This window comes from Aquarana catesbeiana, linkage group LG05 (genome assembly GCF_042186555.1).
Source record: "Aquarana catesbeiana isolate 2022-GZ linkage group LG05, ASM4218655v1, whole genome shotgun sequence".
Lineage (NCBI taxonomy): Eukaryota > Metazoa > Chordata > Amphibia > Anura > Ranidae > Aquarana > Aquarana catesbeiana.
In genome coordinates this window covers 512,134,169-512,156,502 of record NC_133328.1, presented here as the reverse complement: position 1 = coordinate 512,156,502, position 22,334 = coordinate 512,134,169, and the positions used below count along the sequence as shown (strand labels likewise).

The following is a 22,334-nucleotide window of genomic DNA, read 5'->3' as shown; positions in this document are numbered from 1 at the left end:
GAAACAAGTCTACCTGTACCTGTTTGCCTGTCCTGTGGTGTTATTCATGTTACGGGTTTTACAATAAAGAGATTCATTACTACCTCGGTGTGCAGCCATCCATTCCTTTTATTACATTTACATTACCAGCTTAGCCTCTTTATGATAGGTTTACATTATAATTGCAACACTGAAGCTTCCCCTCAAAACAAATGCAAAATCTAGTTGCACTGTCTGGAAAAAAAACATGGGGACATGAACTCCACCCATCTTACAATACATTTTTCAGCAAAAAAATCCGGAGACTTGCACACATTATCTTAGTTTGGTGTTAGATTAAATTAATGGATTCAATGGCCTTTATTTTACACCTGGTAACCAAAAATACTCTCTTTGAATGGCTAGTTATGAATATCTCCGTCCCTAAAAATGCCACCCTCCAGTAATGAATAGTTTCTAGTTTGCCATATTTTGGTGTTACTTTCAAGAATGGAGATAAGATACCAAAGTAATCCACAGACTGAGCCATGGCATGGTATTGAGTGACATGATGACCTTATTGAGTAAACGTTAACAAGGATGACAATGGTAATGTGACAATTATCACTAATCAACAGCAGTGGTGGCCCGTTAATAGGGGGCACAGGGGCGCCGCCTCCCCAAAGTTACTTGTCATAAAAAAAAAAAAAAAAAAAAATTTTAAAGTGTCCCTTTAAGTGTGTGTTCAGGGCGCCGGACACGAGGGTGCTATTGGAGGCATGACACTTGATTGGGGCTAAGAAGCTTTATTGGCGTAGTTTACAGTGTCCTTGGGGCTATAAGCCTTGTGCTCAAACACTCCACCTCACACTACTCGCATTAGGTTTCCTGTAGTTGTAATCGATTGGCGGGTCCGTAGAGCAGGGCTTTTATCAGACCCGTGGCGTCATTGGCTCATATGCTGCCTGTCTCCTTCAGGAAGTGAGGGGAATCAGCAGCAGAAGAAGGATGGCTCAGGGTAGACTGGGAGTGATAGGTCCGTGCAGCAGGCAGAGGCAGCAGTCCATCCATCTCCTTGTGACAGTGACACGGACTTGGCAACCAGCAGTACACACACAGGTATCACACAGATATCTCCAGGTATAGTACATGGTGCAGGGCCAGGACTGAAGGGGGGAGGGGGGCAGAAGGGGCACCTGCTATGCCAGCTATTACAACTTTGTCCTGACTTTACAGCAACACCTTTCATTCACCTCCAAACTTTACTTCCCCTCTCTTTGTGTAATGCAAGTCTTTACACCTTCCCAATCACACCGATCCTCCCCCCGTCACTATCTCCCGTTTACTCTCCGCTCACATGTATCTTTACTGCTCCCATCCTGTAGCCTCCGTGTCAGATCTGACCATTCCAATCACTGCCTGACACCCTTTCCATCCCACATTACTTTTTTATCTCTTCTAAACTGTTCAGCAGCTCAGTACATTCTCTGCACTTATTTAAAGCGGAGTTCCACCCACATCTTTGATTTTTTTTTTAAATAATAAATGCATGTAAAAAAAAAAAACTAACTGTAATTGAACCCTTTCATGTTATCATTGAAAGCACATTCCCCTGATTGTTCATATTAGCTGCTAGCTCCTGAACTGAACTGGCTGGATCGTCCACATAGATTTGTTCATCTTAGGTTGAAAAGCAGCATTAAATGAACTATACAATGTTAAAATACTATGTTTTAAATGCTAATTAAGGCTTACCTCTCATGCCTGCTAAAGCAAATTGGATGGCATTTCCACCCACGCCGCAGAAAGCGTCCACTACAACAGCATTGTTAATGCACTGGCGGACCCGCTGTGCGATGTGCTCTGCAATCTTCTCTGGGGTTACCGAAAACCAGCCTTCTACAAAGTATAGAACAGAAAAAGTAATTGTATTATACTGTGTACTCTATGACCTGTGACTTAATAACCTACACAAAATAAGAAATACTGGATTACAGCTTTTACGTTTCAGGGCCATGACTGCTTTAAAATGAATTGGAAAAAATAGGATATTTGTACTTTTTTTTTGAAGATCCACTGGGATACAGGAAGCTTTTAACCTTCATGGTATACTGCCTCCTACAGGAGGACTCAAGGAAAAAAATAATACTGTAGGGTCAGTCCAGGATAACTCCTCCCACTACTAGCATGCCTCAGTTTTGTAGCAAAAAGCAGTACTGAGAAAAAACAGATTGGATAGTCAAGGAGAAACCGTCTATAACGATAATCCAATGGGAGGGGAGTGTACCAATATCTAAACAGAAGTAATAATAGTATAGACACCCCAGGTGCAAGGGGTCTATTGTTTATAGCCTGGGTAATTGTATAATAATAAGGCTATTAAAACAAGTTCCTCTGAATCAAACCAACAATATAAACAAAAATCCGGGAAAGGGGAGAGAGCAGGAAAGAAGCCCAAAGGGCTGGAAAAGAATTCTTCAGAGAGGAACACCCATATAATAATATAAACAAAATTCTTTATTTAAAAAAACAAAAAATTACACCCACAATAAATAATAGAATATCTCAATACCTCCACCACAAATTTAAAAGGAATGATAACGTTATCAAAAACAGGTGATCATCACGGACAAACACCCCTCAATCATACAAATATTCACCCACTAGTAGCAGCTAATACTACAAACTGAAGATAAATAATAATGCAATAATAAGCTATGATAAGCTGAACAGTTAGAGAAAAAAAATCTTCAGATCATAGAGAGCAATTTTGGTTTGTACACCAAATAGTGCAGGGCTGCCCTTATACAGTTCCTCAAGGGGAGCAGATGAAAATATGAGCAGGGGGCTATGGAAGCGATCCAAGATAAGGATAGCGGTCCCCTAATTTACAAACAGTTATAAAGGGTGGAAAAACATAGCGTTGCAGCACTATTGAATGAGTGAGTTTAACTGATGAGGAGAGCAGGTGAATAGGGGGGTAAAACTCCTTCCCTTGCAACAGTCTATGTGAGGTGGCTTGAATAGGAGCTTATTTCATATCATAGCTGAAGCACATACTCACAGATACAAGGGTGAAGGATATGTTGAACACCCACAGTTGGATATCCCTTTAAAAAATTACTGGTCCATGCAGGGTTAGTTAGCAGTATCCACGAGATTGGACCATGTAGCTCACAGGCAGATGCACTTACTGGCTTTAATGTATTGCAGGTGAAGCCCATATGATAGAGATCTCATCACAAGCTTATCAGTCCTTACGGGAATAGTCAAAAATTTCACCAGGACCAGACTGCTCAGCTGACAGACAAAACGACACACTGGCCGTGCAGCATCAGAGGAGAAACCCATGTGATAGAATTCCAGGTGGAAGTTAAATTCACATCCACAGGGGCGTCTAGATGTGAGCTCTGAGCTAGACGTCCCTGTTTTTACAGGGTCTACCACAGACTTCTCACCCCTTCATCTCCCACGATTCCTGCCCTGGGAGCAGCTGTCTCTATATGAACATGGGTGGCCACATTTAAATTTTATTGGAGACTGCAGTCTACACAGCCAGCACCATCTATGAGTTGATCTTATCCCGTTTGAATGAATTAACTTTGGGTCCACTGATCCTGAAGGAGATCTACAATTTAACCGGGACTATCTAATCTCTATACACCTAGACATCAGCGTACTGTGGATGTGAACTTAACTTCCACCTGGAATTCTATCACATGGGTTTCTCTACTGATGCTGCATGGCCAGTGTGTCGTTTTGTCTGTCAGTTGAGCAGTTTGGTCCTGGTGAAATTTCTGACTATTCCCGTAAGGACTAATAAGCTTGTGATGAGATCTCTATCATACGGGCTCCACCTGCAATACAGTATGGCCAGTAAGTGCACCTGCCTGTGAGCTACACGGTCCAGTCTCGTGGATACTGCTAGCTAACCCTGCATGGACCAGTAAATTTTTAAACACTTGACATTGTCTAGATACACTTAACTGGAACCTCCATAAGGGAAATCCACCTGTGGGTGTTCAACATATCCTTCACCCTTGTATCTGTGAGTATGTGCTTCAGCCATGATATGAAATAAGCGCCTATTCAAGCCGCCTCACATAGACTGTTGCAAGGGAAGGCGTTTTAACCCCCTATTCAAGTGCTCTCCTCATCAGTTAAACTCACTCATTCAATAGTGTTGCAACACTATGTTTTTCCACCTTTTATAACTCTTTGTACATTAGGGGACCACTATCTTTATCATCTTGGATCGCTTCCATAGCCCCCTGCTCATAATTTCATCTGCTCCCCTTGAGGTACTGTATCAGGGCAGGCCCTGCACTATTTGGTGTACAAACCAAAATTGCTCTCTATGATCTGAAGATTTTTTTTCTCTAACTGTTCAGCTTATCATAGCTTATTATTGCATTATTATTTTTCTTCAGTTTGTAGTATTAGCTGCTACTAGTGGGTGAATGATTGTATGATTGAGGGGTGTTTGTTCGTGGTGATAATCTGTTTTAAAAAACGTTATCATTAATTTTAAATTTGTGGTGGAGGTATTGATATATTCTATTATATTTATTGTGGGTGTAATTTTTTGTTTTTTCTAAATAAACAATTTTTGTTTATGATATTATATGGGTGTTCCTCTCTGATGATTCCTTTTCCTGCCCTTTGGGCTTCTTTCCTGCTCTCTTCCCTTCCTGGATTTTTGTTTTTAAAAAGCAGTACTGAGGTCTGTATCATAAAAATAGAGGGGTGTGACCTGTGTCCCTCAATGGACTTCAAGAAAAAGATTTTAATATAATAAATAGGATCTTTGTACTTGTACTGATCAATTATTTTCTTGGAGCCCACTGAGGTACACAAAAATTTAGATTACAGTCAGGGTTATACCTTCAGCTACAGGAAAAATGAACATTGGCAAACAGAAAAATTGTAAGCCAGCACCAGCCAGACTTGTAAGATCGCAGCCATCACTGTAGTAGCATCAACTACTACCGTGATCGTCAGCTACTCCAGTGGCCCCTTAGGTATGAGCTATGCATACATACATACATACATTAGTCCAAGCTGGACCATTGTAAGAATTCAATAAAAGATCACACCTGGAGGTAATTTTTATTAAAAATAATGCCATCCACAATAAACTAAATCTATTTGTATTTATCATTTGAAATTACACAGCAAGACTTTAATAAATACTAAATAGGTGTTGCCCTGGATAAACTATACGTAATACAGAATGATAATTTGCTGTCAGCATAATTTTTCCTGTCATTAGCAAATACAGTATTTAGGCACAGTATTAGGAACATGCAAACAAGTATGCTTTAACAACATATATTCTTTTTTAACTTGCTTAGGGCAAGTTAACTAGCTTTGTTTGTGCATTCACCAGCTTACATTTGGTTTGCTTATTCTGTTGCAAAAATTCCTATGTACTATAAATTCAATATATTTTTACCCAGCATGGACAAAACTTTGGTATGGTTGCATATTCCTCCACACTGAATTTTAAGTTACTGCTACCTATAGTTGTACTAAACAATCACAATATATTTCTATTTTCTATATCTTTGTTTCTTCAGCTGCCGTCTAACGTTCTTACAATATATGGGGCTTTGGCTGAAATGTGGATTTAGCACATTTGATGATGCCACTTAACCCGGTGTTTTGCCCACACACAGAGGCAGAAGACGTATTATGTAGTAGTATTGCTGTTACACTTTACCTTCATCCAGTTTTATCCCTTCATCAAAGCGAGAGAAGAGTCTGTAGCGCTGGGCCCAGTATTTGGCAAGGTGTGGATCAGCAGCAATTTCTGGTGGCAGTAAAGGCATTTTCTTTTTACTTTTTTTCTTCTTCTTCTTATTGCTCCTGTCTGTAGAAGTCACCCGAAAATCTATAAAACACAGTTGAGTACACACTTTAGGCAATTTTATACATTTCCATATACATCTATACAAAATAAGCTAAATGCATTTACACACAAGTTTTTTGGGGCTCAATATGAATCTTTAGCTTTATATCATTATGTTTTCATTAATGGATCAGAGAAGATTAAAATGTGTAATATTTTTTATTTTGTAAAGTTTTGGTATTTTTTTGTTTTTTATTTTTTGTATGTGGTTTGTTTTGCATTGAGATGTCTTTTTATGTTTGTTGGAAAAAAAATCAATAAGAATATAGAAAAAAATATTTAATATTACATTACTTTAGGGTGGTCATACATGGTGGGAAAGTCTCTTACAGAGAAGAAACTATGTAAAATGTCCCTGTACTTCTATCACCTCGTTGCAACAGGCCTCAACTTTATTCCTAGTTTGCCAGTGAAAAGATTTGGCCAGCAAAAATTTTTCACCAACTTGATGAGTGTCTGTGTATGAGAAGAAGCACTTACAATGCCTAGAGACATTGGTTTCTGAAACGTTTGCTAGTGGCATACAAGAAAACTGTTACAAGCAATGTGTGAATTGGCAGCTTTATTTCCAATTATAACGCTACTTTCACACTGGGGGCATTAACGATAAAGCGGCGCATTGGCAGCGGTGCCCATTGATTCCAATGGCAGGGGCGGTGGAGGAGCGGTGTAAACACTGCTCCCTCACCGCTGAAAAGATGCTGCTTGCAGGACTTTTTCTAACGTCCGTCCTGCAAGTGCACCACCCAGTGTGAAAGTACTCAGGCTCTCACACTGGGGCTGCAGGGGAGGCTTTTTTCAGGCACTTTACAGGCGCTATTTGTAGCCCAAAAGCGCCTGAAAACCGCCCTAGTGTGAAAGTTGCCTAAGTTTATTGGTGTATGTCCACAATTACAGAGAGCTCTGAAACATTAGCCAGTATCTTCCCAAGTGACGCTTTTAACCACTTCAATACCGGACACTTTTACCCCCTTCCTGCCCAGGCCAATGATCAGCTTTCAGTGCTATCGCACTTTGAATGACAATTGCGCGGTCATGCAATACTGTACCCATATGACATTTTTTTCATTATTTTCACACAAATAGAGCTTTCTTTTGGTGGTATTTAAGCACCTTCGGGTGAATAAACAAAAAAAGACTGAAAATTTTGAAAAAAAAAGTGTTTTTTTTTTTTTGTTACTGTTAAAACATTTTGTAAATAAATAATCTTCTTAAATTTTGGCCAAACTGTACTCTGCTACATTTCTTTAGTGAAGATAACCCAAATATGTGCTTATTATTTAGTCTGTAGGAAAGTTAGAGTCCACAAACTATGTTATATACAGTGGGGAAAAAAATTATTTGACACCTTGCAGATTTTGTAAGTTTTCCCACTTAGAAAGAAATGAAGGGTCTATACTTTTTAGGTGTATTTTAAATAATAGAGACAGAATATCAACCAAAAATCCAGAAAATAACACATGATACAAATGTTATAAAAATTGAGTTGCAGTTCAGTGAGTAAAATAAGTATTTGATCCCCTACCAACAAACATCAAATCTGGCTTCCACAGACTGGCTACAGTATGTGCTCATGTGGTAAACATTAGTCCTGTCAATTTAAGAAGGTGCTCCTAATGACAACTTGTTGTGTATAAAAGGCAACGGTCCACAGAATCTCTTTCTTCTATTCAAGCCTCCCCATCATGGGCAAGACCAAAGAACTGTCAAAGGATGTCAGGGACAAGATTGTAGACCTACACAAGGCTGGAATGGGCTACAAGACCAACAGCAAGAAGCTTGGTGAGAAGGAGACTGTTGGAGCGATAAATCGCAAATGGAAGAAATACAAAATAACCATCAATAACCCTCTGTCTGAAGCTCCATGCAGGATTTCGCCTCATGGGGTAAGGATGATCATGAGAAAAATGAGGGATCAGCCCAGAACTACATGGGAGGAGCTTGTGAATGTTTTCAATGCAGTAGGGACCACAGTCACCAAACAAACCATTGGTAACAGAATACGCCGCAATGGACTGAAATCCTGCAGTGCCTGCAAGGTCCCCCTCCTCAAGAAGGCACATGTACAGGCTCGTCTGAAGTTTCCCAATTAACTTCTAAATGATTCAGAGAAGGATTGGGAGAAAGTGCTGTGCTCAGATGAGACCAAAATTGAGCTGTTTTACATTAACTCGACTCGCCGCGTTTGGAGGAAGAAAAATGCTTACTATGAGCCCAAGAACACCATCCCTACAGTCAAGCACGGAGGTGGAAACATTATGCTTTGGGGCGGTTTCTCTGCTAAGGGTACAGGCCAACTTTCGTATTGCAGGGCCAACGGACGGGGTCATGTATTGTAAAATGTCAGATGAGAACCTTCTTTCCTCAGCCAGAACACTGAAGATGGGTCGTGAATGGGTCTTCCAGCATGACAATGATCCAAACCATTCCGCCAAGGCAACAAAGGAGTGGCTCAAGAGAAAAACACATTAAGGTCATGGAGTGGCCTAGCTAGTCTCCAAACCTTAATCCTATAGAAAATTTATGGAGGGAGCTGAAACTTCAAGTTGCCAAGCAACAGCCAAGAAACCTTAAAGCGGGGGTCCACCTATCTATCGTTTTTTTTTTTTTTTTGAGTTCATTCATAAACTTTTCTTCTCAGCATTACATACTCACATATTGTGTGTAATATGTCCGCCTGTGTCAGATTTCGTCGGAAAGAATAACTTATATTATTCACTGCAGGCGGTTTCCATCTTCATTGTGGGCATTTGAAGCCCACAAGCATTTATTTCCTGGATGTGGTGAATGCTGTGCTCCCAGCATTCACCGCTCGTTCCCACACATGCTCAGTGGCATCCTGGGAAGCCTGAGACTAGCTCCCAGGAGTCTGGGAGAGGCTAGAAACACGCCTACTCCCATGGGAGGAGAACCAGGAAGTGCAAAGAAGAATAGAAAAATAAAAGGTAATTACGACGATTTTAATTTTTTTAAATGGCATGTCAGCATCTAGGCAAGGAAGAGAATACATACAGATATTGTTCAAAATTTGGGTGGAACCCCGCTTTAAGGATTTAGAGAAGATCTGTAAGTGGACCAAAATCCCTCCAGAGATGTGTGCAAACCTGGTAACCAACTACAAGAAACGTCTTACCTCTGTGCTTGCCAACAAGGGTTTCTCCACCAAGTCATGTTTTGCTTGGGGATCAAATAATACTTATTTTACTCACTGAATTGCAACTCAATTTATAACATTTTTATCATGTTTTTTCTGTATTTTTGGTTGATATTCTGAGTCTATCATTTAAAATATACCTTTGATGTCTTTGTAAGTGGGCAAACTTACAAAATCTGCAGGGGATCAAATAATTATTTTCCCCAATGTATATCTGAAAAGCTATCAATCCTGATGTACTGACGGCCTATCTCATTTCTCGAAAGCCGAAAATGCCAGGACAGTACAAATATCCCCAAATAACTCCTTTTCGAAAGTAGATAGTCCAGGGTATTTAGTAAGAAGCATGGCGAGTTCTTTGAAGTTGTAATTTTTGCCACAATTTTTTGGAAATCGAAGAAATTAAAAATAAATTTTTTTTTCATATTTTATTTATTTATTTATTTTTTACATACTGTCACCAGTGCAGTACGGCGTCATCATATAATTGGTGTGACGGTGATCAGGGACACTGACTGGTTACAGTGTGTTTAAAATAACATTACATTTTCTTCTTTTTTTAACATGCTGTGACCAGAGCAATACAGTGTTACCATAGTAACATTGTAATACTCTGAGGAAGTGATCAGGATTTTTTTTTTTTTTTTTACACATTAAGATTGCTTATACGAGTGAATTTTACTGATATAAGCAACCATTTTTACTGAATAAAAATGTATTCATTCAGTGTATATTGTTGTGATTAGCTGTGATTGGCCACAGCTAATAACATTTTACAGCTAACAACACAATTGTACACAATGAATCAAAGCCATTCATTGTTTACAATTGTCAAGAGATCTGCTGTCACAGCGATCACATGACACCGGCAGCGGGCCAGTGCACTAATCAGTCATCAGCTGTGTCCAGTGGAGGAGCATTCCGGTAGGATGTCATATGATGTCCACCCAGAATGAAGAATGTCTTGCCCAGCCGTCATTTTAAAATAGGCTGGGCAGGAAGTGGTTAATAAACCATCCACTTAATCAAGGGCTGGACCAATATCTTAAAAAAAAAATAGAATTTAGGCTTAACAATTTTACTTGCCAACGGAGGCAGATGATCCCCAAATCAATCTAGTAGGTAGCTATATACTGGACTGAGCTTTGCCTAAATTGTTCATTACATCACCCACCAATAATTTTCAACCGCAGAGAAAACGAGAGAACCCAGAAGGAATATATATCAGCAAAGATGTCCACAGAAACTCTGTACTGATAGTACCCTGACCAGAATAAAGTTTAAGCCTACAGTTAAGCAGCATTACCAGGAGGTTATATTACTAGCTCCTCAATACTGATCAGAAAGTAGGAGGAGGCCTAAGGTACCCAAATCAATTAGCGGAAAAGAACTAATGATTTAATAAAGGTTAGAAGAAAGAAATCCACCAACCATTTCCCGTTTCTTCTGTTTCAACCTGTAGATAGCCTGGAATTTCTAGCGAGACCAGCTGTCTTGTGGAGTCTGCATTTTTCCTTGATTGTTGCAGAGCCGAATTTTCATTTTCTGAACACCAGATGGCATTAGAGGACAATTTACAAGTTTTCTCTTTGCCTTCCCTGGTGTGTTCTAGCAGATCAGACTGCATTTTAGTATCTTGTAATTCAGATATGTCATTGATATCAGGATGGCTATGTTCCTCAGAAGCTTCTTGGAGGTAAGACTCCTTGTGTACATCAGCAGGTGATTTAATATTTGAAATGTCCAGTCCTTCAGAGTCAGAACTACTGAGAGACTTCTCCACCTCTGGCAAATCTTCATTCATTTCATTCTCAGTGGGTCCTTCCACCTTCCTCAGGAATGTCTGCACCTGACAAATAAATGGCAAAAATAAATAACTGCTGATTCAAATCAATGACACAAACAACCATGTATTATTTATAAGATTGAAAGTGGAACTTTTCCTTCCTTTCGTGGAGGTCAGTTTTGTACACTCTGAATATGTACACAGCAAATTTCATTGGAGAATCTTTCCTGCTTCTGTTCTGTAAACACCAAAACAGTATATTCCACTAACTTCCTCAAAAAGAGGGAGGTGAGAGTCAAGAAGGAGATTGTGCCTTCTAAAACCAGTCCCAGTAAGGGAGAACCCGAAAAACTCCTGAGCCAATCACATGAGCAGGATTTAAGAGAGTGCCCTGCACAGAACACAGAATGCTTGAGAATTGCTGCTATTGCAGCAAGGAAGTAATATTGACTTTAGACTATAATGGAATATTTTTTCATTTCCATTACATTTTAAGTATTTCAAAGAAGTAAAAATGCCAACTAGAATACATGTGGCAGAAAAGGTCAAATATCAGTCTCTGGATTCATTCCTGCTTACAATAGTACAGTAATTAATTCAAAGTCAAGACAATATCCACTGATCCTAAAGTTATCTGTTGTGCAATACGTTTAGCTTTAACTATATAGCAGAAGAGAAACCCTTTACTAGCCTCTGCATTCCACTATGGAGAAGTATGGCTACATCAAAATATATTAACCATATCGTGAACCTCCACTCCCCCATCCAGGAGAAAGGTGGGGCAAATCCACCTCCTCTGCTGGGGGATTTGCTTATAGTATGCATCACGCCAGCTTAATAGAACATATTTTCTCCTACGACACACTACGCAACCCTTGTCAGCTAAAGCTAATGTTGTAGTACATTCAATAGAAAAAAACAACAAAAGAAAAGGAAACAGAGATGAAGAGAATGGAAAGAAGTAGTAGAAAAACAATGTTAAGGAAAAAAAAGAAAAAGAGAAGAGAAGTAGTGCACCCTCTACTGCCAGAACACAGGTTTCAGTCCCTCTCAAGAGGAATCTGAAAGATCATTTTTCCAGGATTCCCAGATTTTATCAAAGGCAGCCAATCTGTCATGTAGAATCGCCGACAAACCTTCATTTATCATGATCCATGTCAACTTGGCCTTCAAGAAATCAAACAGGATTATGGGAGATTTCCAGGATCTCGCAATTGAGATTCTGGCTGCAGTAAGAATAAAAGAATTGAACCGTCTCACGTGTCCCGGTTTCCCCTTCACCAGTCTTCCCAGTAGGGCCTATTGTGGAGTTTTAATTAGGTTCACCTGGGTAAGGGAATAAAAGAAATTGTACGTGCGGATCCAGAACCGCTTGAATGAAAACATTTTCAATATAATTAAATGACAGAATGGCTTTTATAGCAATCACTGAGATTTTTTCCCACCATGTTTAAAAATCTGTTCAAGATTTACCAGTTTATTGATCATTTTGGTACCTAAAATGAGCCAATTACTGTGGAAGTTTAAACAGAGAAGGACTGGTCCAACGATTTGATAAATAAAAAGTCAAGCCATCACTTTTTGTACCTGAAAAAGCCATACCTTTTTTAATGTTTTATTTTGTGTGGATTTCACGTCGGAGTCATCTGCAAAAAATATATGGCTGTTCTTAACATTCACACGCCGGTGCATATCCAGGAAATGAGAGCGGTGCCTGACTCCTTTATCCAGAAAGCGTAGAGTCCGATGTCTGAAGTGTGGCATTCCCCCGTATCTAGAACAGGTAGACATGCAGCACATTTATAAACATACAAAGATGCATAGCATGATGCAGACCCAAAACTTTGGAGTATCATCTTACTACATTATAGCAATAAGCCCTTTTATTACCAGAGTCTTTAGGATATTTTGCACTCTCTCTCTCGGGTCAAGCCTAGGAAGTACATAAATAAAAAAGCTTTGGAGACAACTAAGGATAGATAATTTCCCCCCTCATGGTATGATTCTACACTTCTTTACCCACATTAACTATTGTTACAAGCGGCCCCTCTGCGTCGCACCTAGGAATCCCCTTTCCCTCACTTCTCACCCCCCACCTACCTCACCCACTCACCTACCTACCCCCTTTCCTTGACTCTTTTATTATTCCGTTTGAGTTGCACTATTCTGAGCAAGTTTCTGTACTGCAGGCAGCCTATATTTAAAGTAGAACTATAGGCAAACATTTTTTGTTTTTTTTAATTTTGAATAGAGTAAGGGAAGGTTATAAGGAATTTGTCAAAAACCTGTGTGCTGGTTTTATTTTTTTTGACATTTTTTTGGGGTGAATGGGTAGGGGTACAATGTACCCCATACTCATTCACATAGGGTGGGGGGCCGGGATCTGGGTCCTGTTAAAGGGGGACTTTCAGATTTCGATAAGCCCCCCCCTACCCGCAGACCCCTACAACCCCAGGGTTGTGGGGAAGAGGCCCTTGTCCCCATCAGCATGGGGACAAGGTGCTTTGGGGTGGGTCCAGCACCCATCCCCCTATGTTGAGGGCATGTAGCCTGGTATGGTCTAGAAGGGGGGCGCTCGCCCGTTCCCCCCACACATTAGTTACCTGCCGGGCTGCGTGCTCAGATAACGGTCTGGTATAGAATTAGGGGAGCCCTACCCTTTTTTTATTTTATTTTGGTGTGTGGTTCCCCTTAAAGATCCTCAGGGTACAAGTCGCATGTCAAAGTCTGATCAGTTAAGATGATGATCCAACTTCAATGATATTCAACAGTTTTTTGTTGGTAAAACGAAACTCAAATTCTATAAGAGAGCATCTAGACATGTAGCTTCCATGAAAATGGTCAACCCAGAGCTCCCCTTGGGGAGGCATGTTATTGAACGGCATGAGGGTAAATTTCCTAGGATCCAGTTTTTAATCCTGGATGGGATCCACCCTAATCCGAGGAGTGGGAATTGGAACAAGGTCCTTACAGCAGGAAGCACTCTGGATTGCGGATCTCGAGGCGACCTCACCCCCTGGACTCAATGAGCATCTAAGTTTTAGACCCTTTTTAGAAGGCTTCTCATCGGGTGGTTGCGAGAAGGAATGATTAATATTCATTCCCCGTCGGTCTCACCCTGAGGATGCCCCCCTTTTATCCATATGGTTTCCCAAGATAAGTGATTGTTTAATATTTGGTTATGCTGCAATTTGGTTCAATGTGTTCTGTTGTACAATTAACTGTATACATGTTCTTGACCAAGGTTGTCTATATACACTCTTATATTTGAGTTCCTCTAATTCTTTACCTGATCATGATGTTCTCTGATTGGACCTTTGGAGACCACCGTGGACACTTAGATGCCATCCTATTGGTGTACCCCAGCACACGTAGGCCTCCCGGGTTCCAGCGGCCTTTTTTTTTACGGCTCGGGGTGGATATGTGCTCCTGGAGTATTATTCCAATAGTGCCCGGAGCTGTACCCGCCCTGCGGGCCGTTCATTTGCATCGGTGGGTGATTTCTGCAGGACGCCTTCCTTGCAATGTTTCCATGATGGGCTGGCATTGTGGTTGGCGCCGTGCAGCTAAAACCCAGGGTCCCTCCAGGCATCACAAGTAGTGCATTATATGTATATGTGGTTGTTATACAACCGCTTGCCCTATACACAAAGCTGTAACAATAGACATCGGAGTATCACCAAGTATGGTTTGCTCTATGTCTCGCGGCTTGATGACACGTTGTTTAATCTGTAATCTATGTACTGTACATATTTTTGAATAAACTATTGTATTTTACTATTACTTTGTTGCCCGTAAAGTTCATTGATTATGGGGGGTACTTCGTTCTTTATCCCAATGATATTCACGGGCTGAAGTAGGACCAAACGTAGCGCAGGAACCTTTTTCAAAGTCGGACCGACTTGGACCAGTGAGGATGGCCCTCATAGGAAACCAATGATTTATACACGTAATGCGACATGTGCTCCCAAAGTCGGAGTGTACACCAGTGTGAACCGGGCCTTACTCTGTGATAAGCAGATGATTAAAATGCCCGTCGTGTTTTTTTTTAAGAAAAATTCCAGATATGCCATTTTTTTGCATTACTCAACTAGTAAACTATGTAAAAATGGCATAACTGAAATTCTTCTTAAAAACAAAAAAAAAAACAAAAAAACAAAAAAAAACACAATGGGCATTTTAATCCTTTGATTATCAAAGGGTAAAAGAAATATGCCATCTATTAAGTTCATGGCAAGAAAAAGGTTAAAGGAAAGCCATCACAAGAGCAATACGTGGGTTGGGACTTGCCTGAGTTAGCAACATGGAAATATTAAGCAAACCTGAAGCTCAGACTTCACTTACTGCATCAATGGTTCAATGGGACCCAAAAAGTAGTGAGCGAGTCAAGCAACAAGCATTTCAGAACAAAGTCAGTCATGGCAGCCCTCATAATGGGAAGTATATTTTGAAGGGTGATATTTTATGTTTTTGCGTATTCTCCCTGTATTTCTACCAACACCTATGCACACTCCTTAAAATAAACTTGTGCCCAGACTATGCACTCTTAAATATTTACATATTCTAAACAAGCAGTAAAGGCACTTTAAAGGCTAAGTCTACCTTAAAAAATTAATGTGCATATATTTGCAGGAAAAATTTCTTTTCTTTTGTTTTTTTGCAAATCAGCCTGCAAAGCATTGCAACCACTCGTTTCTCACAGCACCATGAGCAGACTCTCAGTAGCAGTTCTCTGCTTTGCCTCCTCCTCACTCACTGGAACGCAGAGCCGCGGAGCAGACAGCTCAGGCTCTCAGTGGCTCGCTGAGAGGCTGAGCCAGGTGTGGGGCCAGGCATCTGGCAGATCCCGACTCCGTGGTCATGAGGATGCGGAGCCTGGACCGACTTCTGTGACGTCAGCAGAGAGTGGACTTCGGCCCGCTCTCTACTGAAAACAGGTCACAGGAGTGCAAAACAAACTGCACTCCTGTGGTCCACAGGAGAAGTACAGCCAAACAAGCTTTGGCTGTACTTCTCCTTTAAGAATATGTAAATTAATGTCCACAATCTGGGCACAGGTGCCCATTGGGTTATCACTATTCATATACATTATAAAATATTTAGCATAATAATTGGTATATTTATTGCCACTTACAGTGGTGAAAATTATTATTTGATTCCCTGCAGATTTTGTAAGTTTGCCCATTTACACAGAAATGAAGGGTCTATAATTTTTATCATAGATGTATTTTAAATGATAGAGGCAGAATATCAACCACAAACCCAGAAAAAACACATCAAACGAATGTTATAAATTGAGTTGCAGTTCAGCTCATGTGGTACACAGTTTATTCCTGTCCATTTAAAGCGGAGTTTCACCCAAAAGTGGTACTTCCACTTAGACCCCCCCCCCCCCCTGGGCCGCAGTCTGATCTCCCGGAAGTTCGTTCGCCGCCCCCCCCCCCCTGCCGCCGGACCAATTAGAAAGTGCAAGGCTTCACTGCCGGGTTCCCTTACCAGGAATGGCGGTGGCAGCACCCGGGAGTCGACTGGGGTGCCGACATCGTGGGTTTCCTGGACAGGTAAGTGTCCTAATATTAAAAGTCAGCAGCTACAGTATTTGCTGCTGAGTTTTAATTTTTTTCACCCAGGCTGGACCTATTTAAGAAGGTGCTCCTAAGACACCTGTCCACAGAATCGCTTTTTTCATTCAAACCTCACCATCGTAGGCAAGCCCAAACTTCTGTCAAAAGACGTCAGGGACAGGACTGTAGACCCACACAAGGCTGGAATGGGCTACAAGACCATCAGCAAGAAGCTTGGTGAGAAGGAGACAACTGTTGGAGTGATTATTTGCAAATGGAAGAAATACAAAATAATCATCAACCGCCCTCGGTCTGGAGCTCCATGCAAGATTTCACCTCATGGGGTAAGTATGATCATGAGAAAAGTGAGGGATCAGTCCAGAACTACACGGGAGGAACTTTTGAATGATCTCAAGGCAGTTGGGACCCCAATAACCAAACCATTGGTAGCATAGTACGCCGCCATGGATTAAAATCCTGCAGCGCCCACAAGGTCCCCCTCCTCAAGAAGGCATATGTACAGGCCCCTCTGACATTTGCCAATGAACAACTAAATGATTCAGAGAGGGATTGAGAGAAAGTGCTGTGGTCAAATGAGACCAAAATTGAGCTCTTTGGCATTAACTTCACTTGCCGTGTTTGGAGGAATAAAAATGCTGACTATGACCCTAAGAACACCATCCCTACAGTCAGGCACAGAGGTGGAAACATTAAGCTTTGGGGTTGCTTTTCTTCTAAAGGTACGGGCCGATTTTGCCGAATTGAGGGGCCAATGGACGGGGCCATGTTTTTTGTAATCTAGGATGAGAACCTTCTTCCCTCAGCCAGAACACAGAAGATGGGCTGTGAATGGGTCTTCCAGCATGACAATGACCCAAAACATACCACCAAGGCATCAAAGGAGTGGCTCAAGAAGAAGTACATTAAGGTCTTGGATTGGCCTAGCCAGTCTTCAGACCGTAATCCTATAGAAAATTTATGGATGGAGCTTAAACTTTGAGTTGCCCAGCGACAGCCAAGAAGATCTGTAAAGAAGAGTTGACAAAAATCCCTCCTGAGATGTGTGCAAACCTGGTCACCAACTACAAGAAACATCTTACCTCTGTGCTTGCCAACAAGGGTTTCTCCACCAAGTACACAAGTCACTGAATGAAACTCAATTTATAACATTTGTATCATGGGTTTTTCTGCATTTCTGGTTGATTTTCTGTCTCTATCATTTAAAAAACACCTATGATAAAAAAGATTGGCCCTTAAGTGGACAAACTTAAAAAATCTGCAGGGAATCAAATAATTATTTTTCCCACTGTATAGTTAATAAAAATATCACTTATTACAACATTATTTCTTTAATGTGGCTACATCAAATTGCTTTATATCACATTTTTCTTTGATTATCTGTGCTTATTTTAAGGCTTCCAAAAACATCTGAATGGAAAACCAGTCAGGTTGGTTGGAGTTCAAAAGTAAGCAAAACCAGCTTGTCTTGATATGCTTACTCACTTCTTTTCTTTGTCAATGCATACTTACTTCTGTCCTTTGCCATGCTTCAGTCCAAGGATAGTGGAAGATTCAGCAAACACTTCCAATGGGTTCTCCTCAGCATCCAGTTCATGACTATTAAAAAAAAAAATTAAAAAACAATTTTCCACTTATTAATACAAAGATGTGAAAACATGCTGCACATGAAAAGGAAGCACATTACAGACCATATTTCTGGCTGGTCAGATTTTAAACTTACCTTCTCTTTATTTTTGCTTGTTTGTACTCTGGAGGTTCATCTTCGTCCTCACCCTCATCCCTACTGATTGTTGCTTGCCCTTTCTGTACAGTTTTCTCTTGACTCAGTTGTGACACTTATTTAGGAAAAAAATCAGAATAATTCAAAGGGTTCCAAGTCCACCATTAATAGTATATCATTCTGTCACCTGAGCAAACTAAAAAAACAAGTTTTGTTGGATACAGAATCTCAGTTTGTGTGCTAGATACATCATGCTATCATTCAAAATGGATTCTCATTATATGAACTGGACTCATTCTCTTGTACAATACAAGGTTCCACGAGTGCCACAATACCCCCAACAATCCATGCATGCCTCCCAACTGGTTAGCATTGGAGCATGCCAGAGCATATAGAGGTTCCCATGTGCTATGTGTCCCAAGGGAAAAAGGGAATCTTTGGGCTAAAATAAAGTATGTGCAAGCTCATGTAGACTAGATAAAAAGATATGTGGATTACTGATTGCTTTATCATGCAGTGTTTTCTTTCTCCAAGTAATCAATGGCATTAGTAGACAGCTCAAATGATTAGCTCCGCAACATCGATAAGCTGTAGAGCTTAAAGTGGTTCTAAAGCCATGAGTTTTTTCACCTTAATGCATTCTATACATTAAGGTAAAAAACCTTCCATGAGCACCCCCCCAACTGCCCCCCCCCCAATGTATTTATCTGGCTGCTTGTCAATCTAGCACTATGGCCGTTTGCAGCAGTGCTTTTCTTCTATCCCTCTCTCTCACAGGCATAGAGACAGTAGTGGGTGCCATTGGCACCTGCTGCTGTCAATCAAATCCTGTGAAGAGGGAGGGTGCCCCCATAGCAAGCTGCTTGCTATGGGGGCACTCAGAAGAGGAGAAGCAGAGAAAGCCGACAGAGGACACCAGAAGAGGAGGTATGGGGCTGCTCTGTGCATTACCATTGCATAGAACAGTGAGTTTAACATTATTATTTTAGGAAAAAAATAATTATACCATTACAACTGCTTTAAAACTGCCATCACAGCTTACAGTTTGAATAAATCACATACAAAAAGTCTGTCATATAATTTTTTTTGTATCTCTCTTTATCAGTTCTATTATTGGAGCTATTAATATTTACAGAATACTATCCACCATGGACTGTACTTTTGAACAAATTATCAGGCCTGCAGGAAAACAGAAGCCCAGCAGTTAATCACCACAAGCTTTCTTTCCTATTTATAAATTGCTTTAATAAAAGAAGTGCTAAGGCCATCTCCTGTTATATATTAGCAATAAATTAGCCATTAGTACAATCAATAAGTGCTAATTTTACAGACCTGGCTGACAGGATGCAGAACGTCCAGATGGTGCATCCGTCTCCCCGGAACCACCATCTCTGCGATCACAGTGATCAGGATCACAAGGACAATGCGTTTCAGGGCTCTCTGTGTCCTGTGCCTGATGACTCTCATAAATAACACTTAAAGATTCACAGTCCTGCTCAGTTTCCTTTATATCAAGATTTATATTCTCCAGTTCGTTCACAACGTCATCACATACACCATCAATGTCTTCTTTCAGACTTGGCGGCAACTGCAGAGAGCGGCTTAGGAGTTTTGCATCAAGTATAACTTGTTCAGCTGAATTTTTGGCACAGTCACCTGGCGAGTCGAAAGTCCATCCCTGCTGTGTCCAGTAGTGAAACTGCTCATAATAATGCCAGTAGGATTCATTGTAATGTTTATTCCACGCTTCTGAAGTCTCAGGAGAAATCCAGGGTTCGGAGTTACTCTGGCAAATCTCTGGGTTCTTTACAACCCAATCCTGCCACAGCAGCCCTTGTCCATACTGGTTCCAATAATTTTCCCAACTCTTCTCTATGGTGGGATCTGCAGATTTGGGTTGCAGGGAATCTCTGCTTTCGGAAACTGTTAATGGGCTTTCTCCATTTTGAGTCTGATCAGGATTTTTATTACTATCTTCTTCAATTTCAACATCTCCTGTCAGCTCTACCACAGCTTCTGTACGGCTCTCATTTTGACATTTCTGGTGCTTGCTCTGGTTCTTCTTTCTATTTTTAGGTTGTTTCACAGAATGATCTGATAGCTGAAAAGAGACAGTAATTATTACCCCTAGTTACTACTTTCTGAATACCTAGCAGATCATTCTCTGATGGTCCCCAGAACCCAACGGTCATCTATAACAGGGGTCTCCAAACTTTCTAAAAAAGGATCCAGTTTATTGTCCTGTGTCAGTGGAAGGAATAGTGCCCCATCATTGGTGTCAGTGGAAGGAATAGTGCCGCATCATGGGTGTCAGTGGAAGGAATAGTCCCCCATCATTGGTGTCAGTGGAAGAAATAGTGTCCCATCATTGGTATCAGTGGGAGAAACAGTGCCCCATCATGGGTGTCATTGGAAGGAATAGTACCCCATCACTGGTGTCAGTGGAAGGAATAGTGCCCCATCATTGGCGTCAGTGGAAAGAATAGTGCCCCATCATTGGTGTCAGTGGAAAGAATAGTGCCCCATCATTGGTGTCAGTGGGAGGAATAGTGCCTTTATTGGTGATGTTAGTGGGAGGAGTAGTGCTCCATCACTGGTGTCATTGGAAGAAATAGTGCCCCATCGTTGGTGCCACTAGAAGAAATAGTGCCCCATTGTTGGTGTCATAGGAAGAAATAGTGCCCCATCGTTGGTGCCAGTAGGAGGAATAGTGCCCCATCATTGGTGTCAGTGGCAGGAATAGTGCCCCATCATTGGTGTCAGTGGCAGGAATAGTGCCCCATTATTGGTGTCAGTGGCAGGAATAGTGCCCCATTATTGGTGTCAGTGGCAGGAATAGTGCCCCATCATTGGTGTTAGTGGGAGGAACGGTGCCATATCATTGGTGTCGGTGGGAGGAATAGTGCCCCATCATTGGTGTCAGTGGGAGGAATTATTCCCCTATTTGGTGGTGCTAGTGGGAGGAATAGTGTCCCATCATTGGTATCAATGGGAGGAATAGTGCCTCATTGTTGGTGCCAGTGGCAAGAAATGTGTCCCCATTGTTAGTGTCAGTAAAAGGAATAGTGCCCCAAGGGCCAGATAAAGGCACGCAAAGGGCCGCATCTAGCCCCCGGGCGGCAGTTTGGAGACCACTGATCTAGAACATACCTGACAGCAGTCAGGTGTGCAGGTGATGCTGCAGCTTACAGTGAAGAAAGAAACAGCACACACTCCTAAATGACAAATTATGTCAAGCCTGAGTAGAGTATTCCTGACAAGTATTTAAAGTGCAGTGGGCTGTGGTGTGGGGGGGTTGCTTTGAATATTAAGAATGAATTAAAAAGCGCTTTTGGTTTGTGGTGTTTAGATGCAGTGTAGGTCCGCCTTAAGGTGACATTTACAGTTTTGCGATGTGTTAACGCACAAAAAAATAATTAATGGGCTGGCAACACTCCACAAAAAATCTGCACCAAATTTTGCAATGCAGTGCATGTAACATGCATTGCCACACATTACCACAACACAAGTCTACATGGGCCCTAAATCCCATGCATTTTTGATGCAGTTTCCAAAAACAGCATCTTCAATTGGAATGAATAGAACAGCATACAAAACCCATGTAAAATTAATTTAAAAAATAGGATTTTTATAACCGCTTGCCTGTAAAATCCTTTTCTTGGAGTACATCACGGGACACAGAGGGTGGGGACCTCTGTGTCCCATGATGTACTCTAAGAAAAGGATTTTACAGGCAAGCGGTTATAAAAATCCTATTTTCTTTATCATACATCATGGGACACAGAGCCACAGTAATTACTGTATGGGTAGTCCCAGAGCAATGCTATCTGAGGGGAGGGAGACACAAACAAAAGTAGGGTGCAATTAAACCCGAGGACCTATACTGCTGCCTGCAGCACACTGCGCCCAAGGGGGATATAATCTGGTGAATGTATGGACTGAAGACCAAGTTGCGGCCTTGCAGATTTGAGCCACGGAGGCTTGGTGATGTACTGCCCATGAACAATAACAGCACTGGTGGAGTGCGCTTTGATTTGAAAAATAGGATTTTTATAACAGATTACCTGTAAAATCCTTTTTTTTGAGGTACATCACGGGACACAAAGCCATAGTAGTTAGTATGTGGGTTATAGGCCACCTTCAGGTGATGGACACTGGCACACCCTAAATTAAAAAGTGCACACCCTATATAACCCCTCCCACTGGTGGGAGTACCTCAG

At 41.2% G+C, this 22,334-nt stretch overlaps 1 protein-coding gene across 13 annotated transcripts in view; it reads right to left on the bottom strand.

Moving 5' to 3' along the window:
• The window catches only part of TGS1 (trimethylguanosine synthase 1), a 90,394-nt gene that overhangs the window by 37,497 nt on the left and 30,563 nt on the right, over positions 1-22,334 (bottom strand). For all 13 annotated transcript variants that reach the window (XM_073631617.1, XM_073631616.1, XM_073631627.1 and 10 more), the window contains 7 exons: positions 19,447-20,215; positions 18,115-18,229; positions 17,904-17,990; positions 12,412-12,583; positions 10,455-10,872; positions 5,681-5,851; positions 1,714-1,857 (listed from right to left, as the gene is read on the bottom strand). In XM_073631617.1, coding sequence (XP_073487718.1) covers positions 1,714-1,857; positions 5,681-5,851; positions 10,455-10,872; positions 12,412-12,583; positions 17,904-17,990; positions 18,115-18,229; positions 19,447-20,215 — 1,876 coding nt within the window. The remainder of the gene's footprint in view (positions 1-1,713; positions 1,858-5,680; positions 5,852-10,454; positions 10,873-12,411; positions 12,584-17,903; positions 17,991-18,114; positions 18,230-19,446; positions 20,216-22,334) is intronic.